We start from the raw sequence: 11,822 nt of genomic DNA, 5'->3' as shown, positions 1-11,822 counted from the left end.
GCAGGATATCCTTCCTGTGCTGGCATGATAGAGAGCAGCTTTATTTCACATGTGAAACATATGGGACAAATCAATGCAGCCGAATTATGGAGCCCAAATGATGTCTACCAACTTCAGCAGGTGCAGTCCTTCAGCTTTGCAGCATCAATCCTATTTATTAATAGCGGCAGGGGGGCTCACGGCGCCTTCCAAACTGCAGCTCAGCAATAAGCATGTTCTGGGCTTAGCTCAGTATTTGTGAGCTGTACCTGAGGCACAGATGCTGCATGCCCAGGTCAAGCAAATTCTCTGAGCCCGTTACCGGTGGGTAAGCTGAGGCACAGAAGGATAACATGGCTCTTCAGTATGATCTCCAGGAGGAGTCGCTGTCAGGGAGCGGAGCTGGAAAGTCTCAGTGGACCAGCACCCTCTTCCTACCTACTAAGCACTCATGGCTCTTGCCTTGGAAGAACAGGGAACCTCATGCTGTCTCTCCAGGTATGGAAAAACCATGTCCATCCCATCACAACTCACTGCCCTAAACCAGCACAGCAGGAAGCAGGAGCAGGCAACCACTGAGGCAGGCTGGAAAGGCGGCGAAACCCAGGTGGGTCCGCAAACACCACCACCTTCTGGATACCTCCGGAGGGAAAATTCATCCACCTCAGAAACCCACAGCAGCTCCCAGGAAATGAGGCATGTAAGCCAGGGAAGGCTGCAGCAGCAAAGGGTGCAAGTGCTTTGAAAACGTCATACAGACCTGCAGCGGCTGGACGGAGTCAGCCTGCTTCCCGGCGGCGCGGGTGGGGGGACAGAAAGGAAACAGGCTGACAGAGCGTGAGCCACCGCCGTCCCTTCGCAGGGTTTGCTCCGCCAGCCAAGAGTGATGAAGACACGAAAGCGCACAGTGAGAGACCAAGCAAAATTAATCTCAGCCAGTACATCTCAGCACAGGCAACAGGAGCTCACGCTCCTTCAGAGGCCGGGAGTCAGGAGTAAGAAGCTCTTTAAAAATGTTTCTGTGTCAGGAGGTCTTTGCGGCGTTGGGCAACGTTCAGCCCTGCAGCTTGGCAAGCCGAGGTGGAGCAAAACGCTTGAAAACCCCTGGGCGATAGGTTTGTAGCGGGTTTTCAAACGCTCTCTGCCTGCTGAGGGATTCCAAGAGGCCACCCCAGCCAGGCAGGCTGGCAGCCAGCAAGCCTGAGCCTCTGCCCCGTGCCCGCCGGGGCAGGGCATCGCACCCCCAGGAGTCACACACGCCGTGCTGTTTGTGCTTGTGCTGTTTACACACACGAATTTAAAGCATCTCCCCCGGTTTCTCCGCAAATTGCTGCATTCAGATGAAGTGGCAGCTGCTGTAATTAAGACACAGTTAATTACATATCCCCTTAATTGCAATGATAGGATTTTGTCAATTTGGTAAATAAGAATTGTTAGGTTTCTTCCGGCAAGTGCAGCCTCAGCGTGGCTCAGACACGGTTCCCTTTGTCTCCTGGCAAAGGGCGAGCCGCCCGGCGCTGGACCGGGATGGCGGCTCTCAGGTGGCAAAGGTGCTCACTTTCAGCTTGCCAGCAAACTTCAGCTCTCCAGCTGCCTCCATCCAAAAGGCCTTTGCAGAGGGCAGCATCTAAAGGGAAATGCTTAGCATGAGCTTCAATGCAAATGCAGTGTTGGGAAACTTCTGGGGAGATAAGTCGACAAGGAAGAGGCAAATCTCAAGCCTTTCCTTTTCTTTATTTAAAATAAAAAGATAATGGGAATGAGTTGGGTTTCTTACAGTAAGGAATGAAATCTCCCACTCGCCTGCTACTGGGCACAGACCATGGCCATAAGCAGGACTGTTGTTACAGCCAAGGTGCTTTTAAATTCTAGCTCTGTCCTCAAGAACAACTACAAAAATAACTTTGCAGGCTTCTTTATTTGCTGTGTCTAATTTTCTCCCTTGCTGACTGTGCTGAATTGGTAAATTGTTCTTTCTCTTCTAAACCGCCAACCCAGCGAAGCCCGGGTCCAGCTCGGGCACGTGCCCTCTGCACTATCACTTTCTGGCTCTCGTCTCCTGTGCAGCCCCATCGCTTGCAGGCTGCTCTTCCAGGATCAAGTCTCCACCTGTGCCAAGATTACAGGATTGACATGATTTTGTCTGAGGGGAGAAAACAGGAAGACAGAAGGGTTGCAAAACGCCAGGACTGAATCCGACCATCACCGCCTGTCTCTGGATGAGAGTTGAACTGGGTTCCCGCAGGGACGGCCAGAGCCTGGAGCGAGCTGGGTGGTCTACATGAAGAAAACCCATCTTTCTATCCTGCTGTGGAGGCAGCTTGATAGCAAGGCGAGCGAGACAGAACACGTGTGAGACATGCATGGCCTTTTTGGAATTGCTTTTCAGTGATTCAGTATGCAGAGCTGTCATCCATATTAATTAATGAGTTGCGGTTGACTGAACAAGTATTTTCAGGGTATTCTCACACAAAAAAAGTGGCACAAAAAATAATCTGATTAAAGAAAATTACCTAAGATCACCTTAGACTTAATAATTAGTTATGATTAAGTTGAGATTACCTAGAAATTAATGAAAACACTGTTTGCATTTGCCTCCCACTTCTTTATTCAACATGCAAACTCAACCTTTCTCCTCATGGGAAGCAGCAAACACCACCTCCCAGCTTCAGCAAGGCCCTGGCGTGGGCTCAGTGTGAAGTTACGTGTTGTGGTTGAGTGCCATCCCCTCCCTGGTAGCACCTCTGTTGCTCCCTGGACTCTTTGCTGGGCCAAGTCAATGTGCTGAACCTGCAGGCACCTCTTCATTTATTTTTCACTGGTTCATTTTCTGCCTATTTAGCAAGGCAAACTGGTTTGGCACAAGGCTCAGCAGCCACAAGGTGAAGATCAGGACGTTTTCTTCACGTTAGCAAGCTGCTGGTATCAGCTCAAATGGTGACATGTTCCGACTTGCAGGATGCTTTCATAAGCAAACGAAGGAATGTGGTCTAGATAAAACTGCTTTGGGGTAGGTGCAGAATTGGTCAGGGGCAATAAAAATCACACCCTGGAAAGTGGTTCACCATCAAACCAGCAAAATGTATTCAGTGAACAGGTCCTGCTTACATACAATTAAAATTTTTCATTGGTGACGTCAGCAATGGGATAGAGAGTGTACTTCATAAATGTGCAGGTGGTGCAAAGCTGAGAGGAGCTGAAAGTACATTAGAAAACAGGGTAAGAGTTCAAAATTATTTTAACAAATTGGAGAAATGGTCTGAGAAAAATAGGCTGTAATGCAGTAAGGCTGTGGGCATGTTTCTATGTGTAAGCGAAAAAAAAATATCAATAGAGCAAATGCAAAATGGACCAAAACATGAGTCAGCAAACTTATGCCATTGGAAAGATGAGAAATGACACTAGAACCCATAAGTAGATTTCCTGATTCAAGATACATGATGTCATCCATCCCTTCCACTCAGTACTGCAAACATTAGTGAATGAACTGCGACCATTTTCAGGTCCCAACTCCCCAGTGACAGAGAAAAAACCCCAAACAGCCAGCCTTGGAGATCTCTAAAAATTACCTCCAAGCAAAGCTTCAGAGAATTGATCAGCTGGAGGAAAAATCAACCAGGACGTAGCAAATACCCAAAATGTTGCTGCAGAGAAAAAGGGAATAATCTGTCCTCCCTGTCCATAGCAAACAGACCGTCGAACAGCAGCAGCAGGAGGGAGCTGAGTGGATGGCAGAAGAAACTTTCTAAGGGTGAAATGCCAGAGCAGATCATTGGGGAGACTGTGAAGTCTCAGCGTAGGAGGTTAGGCAAGTGTCCATCTGAATCAGTGAAGGCAGAGACCCTCCGCCCATCCCAGGCCCCACTGACTCGAGGCCCCTCACGGTCCCTCCTGGCTCCAGGGGTCTTTGTCTCAGAAGCTAACAAAGCTCTTCCTTCTTCCCTGCCCCACCTTGTCTTTTCTGAAGTCTCCCTATTTCAGTGCCGAGATGCAGGTCATAGCTCACATAACAGAAGGGTGCATAAAAAAATCCAGACTCAAATTACTCCTACATTTCTAATTCCAGAAAGGTTAAAGAAAGCTTTACCTTCTATCTACGGCAAGTAAGATGTACTGGAGAGCATGTCCAATAAAACATCAGAAAAGGTTTACCCTTAAAGATCCAACCCTGGCCTCCCTTCTGTGTCAGATACTGTTTTTTGTTTTCTCACCCTTTGACTTTCTTCTTTAAACTTCTCCAGTCAGGAAATGCTCCTACACTCAGATCTAAGAGTAACCTGAGGAGACTGCAACCTGAGGACTCGCAAACCCTACAGTCTAATTTACCAAAGTGCAGCGGCACTCAGGATGGTGGCTCAGGTGTGCAGGGGCACAAGTTTCCAAGTGACTTGCTGATAGATTAGCTTTTCCCCTCCCCTGTCTAGCTCTTAATCTCCTTAGATCCCCATCTTCAGTTCGACACCACTCCGTTTTATTGTGTATACAGTCAACTGCAACATTGCTAGCAAATTGGCTCACAGCCCTCAAAAATGCACTCTCAAGGCTGACACTGGTGGGACGGCTCCCCTTGCCCCATGGCCGAGGGGCGCTCCCCTTCCAATGCCAGCAAGGAAAGGAGGAACCATCACAAAGCCAGGCTTAGTGAGGCAGGGGGACTTGCTCCACACCAGATTAGCAAGGGAAAAGGAGCTCAGGCAGACGGCCCCCAGGACTGTGCCTGCAAGCTTTGCTTCTCCTGATCTTCATTCCATGATTTATCCAAGTCTGTAACCCCACTGCATAAACCAGGAAAGGTAAGCTCCCATTGCAGCCTCAGTCTTCACCCAGTCTGTAAGCAGAAATACTACTTAGTTAAATAAACTTTATTAGTATGGGCTTCCTCGGTTTTCAAAAGCTGAATGGATTTCATCCTGGAAAAAGAACTCTTTTTCAGTGTGTTAAGTTCGATAAGCTTCAAAAACAAGATTAGGATATTTTTTAATGGATGATTATTATTTAGGATGAGCAGGTACATTCCAGATGGTCTTGCAATTTTAATTGTATGGCTGTAGCATTTAGATGTACTGCTTTCTCGTCTGTCACTGACTCCCTGCAGGCCCCTACACAAACCATTTAACCTCCGTCTTAGGCTCTCTCCTTCCTACTGGGCTTTACATCCCTTGTCTGTTAAGACCAAAGCCACTTTAGTTCACAGCATGATGAGTTTTTTTTAATAAATCACATCTCAAAAGCATTTGAGACTTGTAACTAAAGTTTCATGTGCAAAGTTATAGGAGAGAGCTGTAACCCAGGCATTCAAATGGCAAATTTTAAAAATATTCCTGGATGTATCCAGGATAGAAGATAAATTCTGACATGAGGGCCTTTGAAGTATATACCAGGAGATAGGTAAGCAACCCGAGGTTTGGAATAAAGCTTGTCAATTCTGTGGTAGGACACAGTCACTACTGGCACTATCTCAGGTAGCTGGGTTGGCAATCTGAATACATGATTCCTGCTGGAGGAAGGAAGATGGAACGTCCCCCATTTCCCAAAGATGCGGAATGAGGAACGCTTCCTGCTGAAGCCACGCTAAGGGTAAAACTGGAGAAGAAGAATCACCCCCGGGGAGGAGTCGGGGAGAGGAGAGGAATCTCTGTTGGTGCTGCTGACTATGATGAGGACAACAGTTGTGCAGAACTGGCTGACAGGGATATGGAAATGTTGGTAAATATAACAGTGATTCTCAACAGCTCATATTGTGTGTGAGTGTTGGAGTTGTCACTTTTGTATGTTGTATAGCTACATTTTCCAAGATTGACTGAAATTATCTAAAGCATGAAAATACATTCTTTTGTAGACTGCATTGGATAAGGAGTTTTTACAGCGTGCTCGACAACTAAGTGGAAGATGCAATGGTCTTAGTTTTAGGAAAAAAATATCTAACTGTGGCTGTATTCAAGGAATTCCTAAGACAGCTGTGTCTTGATACTATTCAAAACAATAGTCGGACTAAGATCTCTGGTGAGAACCGATTTTATCATCAAACTCCTGGAGCTGCAATATTAATTCACACTCCAGTGAAGTAGTTGCCATGGAATGGCCAAAACATAATTCACCAACTCTGATGGGCAACGAAATATGGGAAACATCTACTTTGTTTTCCAAATACTGGTGAGTCAGTGTTTTATACACAGCAGCCAAATTTCATTCTTTGGGAGGTAGAATAAATCATTACTTAATTGTGACAAATGAGCAGACCATCAGACCCACTGATACAATGAATCAGTCCACAAAGAAATTCTGCTTTGAGTCACAGAACAGCATGCTGCTGTCCGAAATTATAAAATACTGTTTAAATAAGTTAAAGTAGAAATAAATGCAAGAACCAGTTAAGACCTGCCACTAATATTGTGCAACTCATTCTAGAAACTCCTGTATCTCTGCAAAATTTTATGTTTTGTAGAACCTTTACTTTTATGTGCATACACTGGTTCTTTTCTTCTTCGGGGATTCCCAATAGCTATGCTATTCCACAGCAGATTTTGCTAGCAAAATGGAGATTAATACAGTCAAGCCATGTAAGTGAGTTCTTTTAGGTCCATCAGCAGCTCCTTAATAAAAAAAAACAAAACAACAAAAACCATTTTACATCATTGTTCACAGGAATTTGGCATGTCGTACTCCACAAAAAAACCTAAGGGAGTTTATAGATCCTGCACCCATCTTGCCACCAGGGTAAGCCTCTTGAACCACACAGCACACATTATGCGCACAGGCCAGGCTATCAGTTAGTTGTATAAAAAAATCTGCTCAAGAGTCCTAGCATTTCAGAAGTGTACTTTGGGGGGGTGGGGGGAAGAAGTCAAGTGCCCAGCTTTTATTTCTTAAATTTAAAACAAAAAAAGTGCATTTATCTGCACAAACTCACATTTTTTGAAAAAATGCAAGATTTTGCCTTGTTATCAAGGTCATTCACTTATTTGCTTGTAAGCTCTGTACTGGGACAAAAATATTTCTTTTCCGTAACTGCCATAGGAAAAAAAATTGCTTTTCCACAGCTTGGGTGGAATCCCTGCTCTCTTGTCTCCTGCAGGTACCTTCACTATCTTCTATTTGTTTGCTTCATCAGCTCAGTTGTTCGTCCTGGAAAGGAGGTCTGTGGTTTCTATCCCGGGCAACTAGGACCGGTCCACAAGGCACATACATCCAGAGGAGTTCCACAGTAAGTCTGTGTGTCAAAATAAACCTGTAAGACCTGTGAAATAGGCCTTTCCCTTTTATGCCTATTGTGGGCAATGCTGCAACAACTTCTAATGATTTTTTTACGACTTTGGCCTAAAAGAGGAACAAGAGAATCCAGGCAGAATAAACCAAAACTACATCCAAAAGGTTTTGGCCATAGCAGGAATGCTGCATGACCTGAATTTATTATGTATATGAGAATCTAGAATGGAAATAGTTGTAAAGAAAATGCTGTTTCTTTCCCTCCTGTGAAAATTTATTGTATTGCACATCAACTTCAAAAGGTTTAATCTTAGAAAATTTTTCAAGAAGTCATAGGCTATTTCTGCTGGGAAGTCAAGGCTTTAAAAATTCTGGTAGCATTAAACTAATGCAGTTAGTTGCTTGACTGCAAGAGGCACAACCCTTACCATGCTAATTACGAGTCAGATGGAGCCAATCGAACAATACTGAATTATTAAGGTCTTACTGTACATTCTCAGGCTGTTAATATCTATTAGATTACAGCTGCATTATACTGAGTGCTCATTTCAGCAGGAGATTAGAAAGTACATTTATAATGCTGGCTACCCTTTGGGTGGATCATGGTATTTACATACCATATGTCAGCATGAGATTACAGAATGATTTATGCTTTTTGCCTAGACCTTTCAGTAAACTGCAACCAGCTCCAACAGACTACTAAACTGAATCTCCATTCCAACCTGACTTTAACAATTCAGCTCTCAGGAAGTATGTGCATTTTCAAAAAATAATGAAGACGACCACCAGCAACTGGTACAATCAAACATCATGCAAAGCAGCATTTGATTCGCCATATCTCAACACAAGTAATCCATTCTCGTTTTCCTGTTGAGAAAGGCATAGAAGATGAACTACGGAGGTTTGCTCTGCTGTAAACAAACTAGTCCTAAATTGCAGAGGAAAAAAGTGAATAGTCATCTCACTTTTTCCAAAAAAGATCTGCCATCTGTCCCCCAAAGCCATACCCTCTCTCCACTACTAACACTCAGGTATCCCAGTTCCCTCCGTAATATGCAGAAGGCAACCAATGAACAAGAACAAGGCAAACTGTTTGTACTCGTGCAGATCCTTGTCTAAAAATAGTTACTCAAACACACTGTAGATAATGCCAGTAGTGTGTAGCGAAAGAGCTAAAAAGTAAGTACCTGGATGCATGCACAAACTAAAAAAACCTAACATAGTGTAAGAAAATACATTGCTTTGATACACTTGATTTAATAGTTCTAAAGTGGCAGTGAGGAACATTAGGATTTAACTCAATGTTATCTGTTTAAAGGTGAATGGAAGATATTTCAATGTATTTCTTGCAAGGTATTTTTAAACATGACATGTCAAATGAGTTGTAACACTCAGACCAACAAAGAATGGTGTAAAATTTTAAGTCTGCAAATAATGCATCATCTGTGTGTATGTATGTATGCACAGCAGTCTGCCTTAAGTAGCTAAGGCTGTCATGCACCAAAAGAAGTGTGCTTGATTATTATACTACTAGGTTTATTAAGTTTCACTGTTTCAGAGACTAGGAACAGTACGGGCAGGAGAAAACTCACCAAATTGAGTTGTCCCTTATCTTCATTCCCAGCTACTTTGCCTTTTTACTTTTTCTAAACCAGCCAAACCTTCGATTATGTTTCATTAAGGAAGCTGGCTGTGACAGCAAAAGGAAACTATAATCTTCTATTAGAAAGTAGATTTCCAGGATGATGATAGACGAAAGCAGCTGTCATGCATTACATCAACATTATCTGTCTGCCACTTTATCTGAAGGTTTTGTCCATTAGCTCCATGTGAAAACCCAATTACATGTGGAATACAAATGGAAAGGCTAAGCAGCAGAAATATCCCTCGTTTTCCCTCTTATTAGTTAGTAAAGGAGGGTCACTAAACTGCAGGGACACAAGGGCTATTAAATGCTGCAGTACAGCACAAGGCCTAGGAGAATCAACCTCATAAATATTTCAGTGGCAGCAAGAATGGCATGAGATCAAAATACCTTGTCTGCCATCAGCCTTGTCAGGTCTAACAGGTAACCGTGCTTCCTGAAAACATCCCATTAGCGGGAGGGGATGCTTGGAGGAGAATCCATTTCAGCTACTATCCTATGCTGCTATCCTCTCCCCTTACATGCTAGCAACAGAAGAGACTTCACAGAGGAAGGGAGTATACAGGAAGGGCCTGAGAAATACATGCTTGCCATTGAAGTACAAAGGTTTTTCCTTTTATTACAGCTTACCACTAGCCTGTGACAGACAACCAAAAGCCTTTTGCCAATGAGTGTGCCAATTCCTTTGAGGCCAAAGGGCTCTTATCCAACAAAGGGGGAATAAAAGCAGAACAGTGAATTTTGGCTAGAGAAAAAACTACAAGTGCCTTCAAAGACAGGTAACTTCACCCCTGCTAAACACACTGCTGGTGGTAGAATATTAGGCTGTTGTTCTCTTCTTCCTCCTTGCTTCCATAGGTGAACACAGCATGGTTTCAAGAGCAGAGCATACAGCACTTGAAACTATCTCCGTAACTTCTAACATTTGTTTCCACAACATTCAGGTTGGTGATAACGCATCCTAGCCTATTTCCCCATACATACAAATGAGTAGCACTGGGGGAGGGGAGAATTTGGTAGAATATAACCGTTCTATAACCATTCTTTGACACCAGGAAAGCATTTGTGAACCAGTCCAAGAATTCAGTCTAGCAAAGCTTATGTGAAACTGGCATTCAGGGACAACATAATAGCTTTACAGATGCCAAGTTTAACCACCTGAAATTTAAAGAGAAAAATTCTTTGTTTCAGGTCATGAAAGTAAATATACACCAACAGATCCTGGATCACGTATTATCTGGACAAGCACTGGTAGGAGGATGTTTTCAACTTTCCAGGCCTGCACTTGAGTGGAAACAACCAAAGAAAAATCTCAGCTGAACTTAAAAGAAAGCAAAAGAACATAAATCACTCTTGCATCCAAGACAATTCTGTTTTGTTTCTTGAACTGCACAAATACTTTGTATCATTTTAGGCTATAGCTATATTGCTTAGAAATCCTGCTGCATCTGGGAATACAAACTCCTCAACTGAAAAACAAGGGTAGTTTGTACAGTAGAGTTACAACAGTGGAAGAACCAAAACCTTGAACTTGAAGGTCTCTCCTTGGCAGAAGTGAAACACAACTACATAGTAAGCCCTCACTTATTCACTCACTGTAGAAGGAAATCATGCCCTCATTTATTTATTTACTCACTCCTTGAACCAGCTAGGCCCCCAGTCCTTGGCTGGTAGTTTCACTGACAGCACAAATCCCCTTGGTACCTACTACAGCTACAGGGAGACAAGAATACTTAGTAATTATGGCCTGTTGTTCACATTGCAAGGTCAATTCCCTTAATCGCCTAGAAAACAGTAATACTGCTTTTTTTCCTTCTAAATGAACTGTGTGAAACATAAATTCCAATGTTATATTCCTCCTTCTCTTCATCAGGGAATTAGGAAGAGATTTTTAATTCATGATGTCCCTTAGCTAGGGAGGGATGGTATAGTTCTCCCCTGGACTGAGAGGCTGAAAGCAAAACTAGACCCTCATCCCCTCCAGAAAAAACTGAGTATGAAGTTGTTCAATGCTGAGGAGAATGATCTTTACATGCAATGCTGATAGAAAGGTCTCTCAATGTATTTGCCAATTTTCCAGCATTCTATGGTAGCCTCCTCTTTCCACATACTACACAAGTAAAATACACACCCTGCTAACTGCTCTCTCACATGGAAACAATTCAATAGGAAACACTCCTTAAATATCAGTAGTTTTATCCTTCAACCCTCCTGTTCCTTCCCTTATAAGCAATGCTATTTTATGTCAACTGACAACATAAACATTGTGCTGAACACCTCAACAGCAGCAATCCAACAAATCTATTCAATTTCAGGCAACATCTGGTTACCTAAGACATAATCTCACAGGCCTTGCATCTTCTACTTTGCCTTAAAAGTTTCTTATATTCACCTGCATAGCCAAAATCTACTAAACTAAATCTAAAATTACTGCCCCACCTTGATACAAACTTGTTTTTATGAAACAAAGTAAGTTTTATTTGAAGCGAAAAGGAAGCACATGAATACCATAGTATAGTGTGTAAAAACAAAGTCATTCTCAAAAAATCTGGAAAGGGAGTTATGTAATTATTGGGTTGTTGGCAAAAGAAATCAGATTCTTTGGAATCTATAATAATGGTTACAAATTAAAATAATTCTAGAACATTTCCCAACACTAATAAGCCAAAATATGTCAGATGTCATGAGGTGAATACTAGTTATTTTCCCTGCATCTAAAGCAAATACATTGAATACTTTAAATGTTATTTCTAAAGCATCTTCAATTTATAATTACAACAGTGTCTGTGCTTTGCCAGTTCTCCAGAGAAAGATCTTCTATTGGCTATGTAGAAAGGAATTTAAAAGGGCATCAAAATGTTAGACTTCTCACCAAATATAAATATAACCTCATTTAATTAGGGAAACAGTTTGAGGTATGTGCCTTGGAAGTAGAGAAGTGCAGGGTTGTTAAAATACCAGAAAAAATGAGTAACATTATAAAACATTTAAC

At 42.8% G+C, this 11,822-nt stretch overlaps 1 protein-coding gene across 1 annotated transcript; it reads left to right on the top strand.

Annotated features, from left to right (window-relative positions):
* Positions 1-462: 462 nt before the first annotated feature.
* SPMIP3 (sperm microtubule inner protein 3) lies at positions 463-10,119 on the top strand. Its single transcript, XM_059827846.1, is given in 6 exon segments — positions 463-477; positions 6,625-6,639; positions 6,641-6,696; positions 7,091-7,183; positions 7,849-8,033; positions 10,022-10,119. Coding segments are annotated over 6 exon segments (462 nt in total).
* The last annotated feature ends 1,703 nt before the right edge of the window (positions 10,120-11,822 follow it).

The sequence above is a fragment of the Gavia stellata genome, chromosome 2 (assembly GCF_030936135.1).
Source record: "Gavia stellata isolate bGavSte3 chromosome 2, bGavSte3.hap2, whole genome shotgun sequence".
Taxonomy (NCBI): Eukaryota; Metazoa; Chordata; class Aves; order Gaviiformes; family Gaviidae; genus Gavia; species Gavia stellata.
This window is presented reverse-complemented; position numbering and strand designations above follow the sequence as displayed.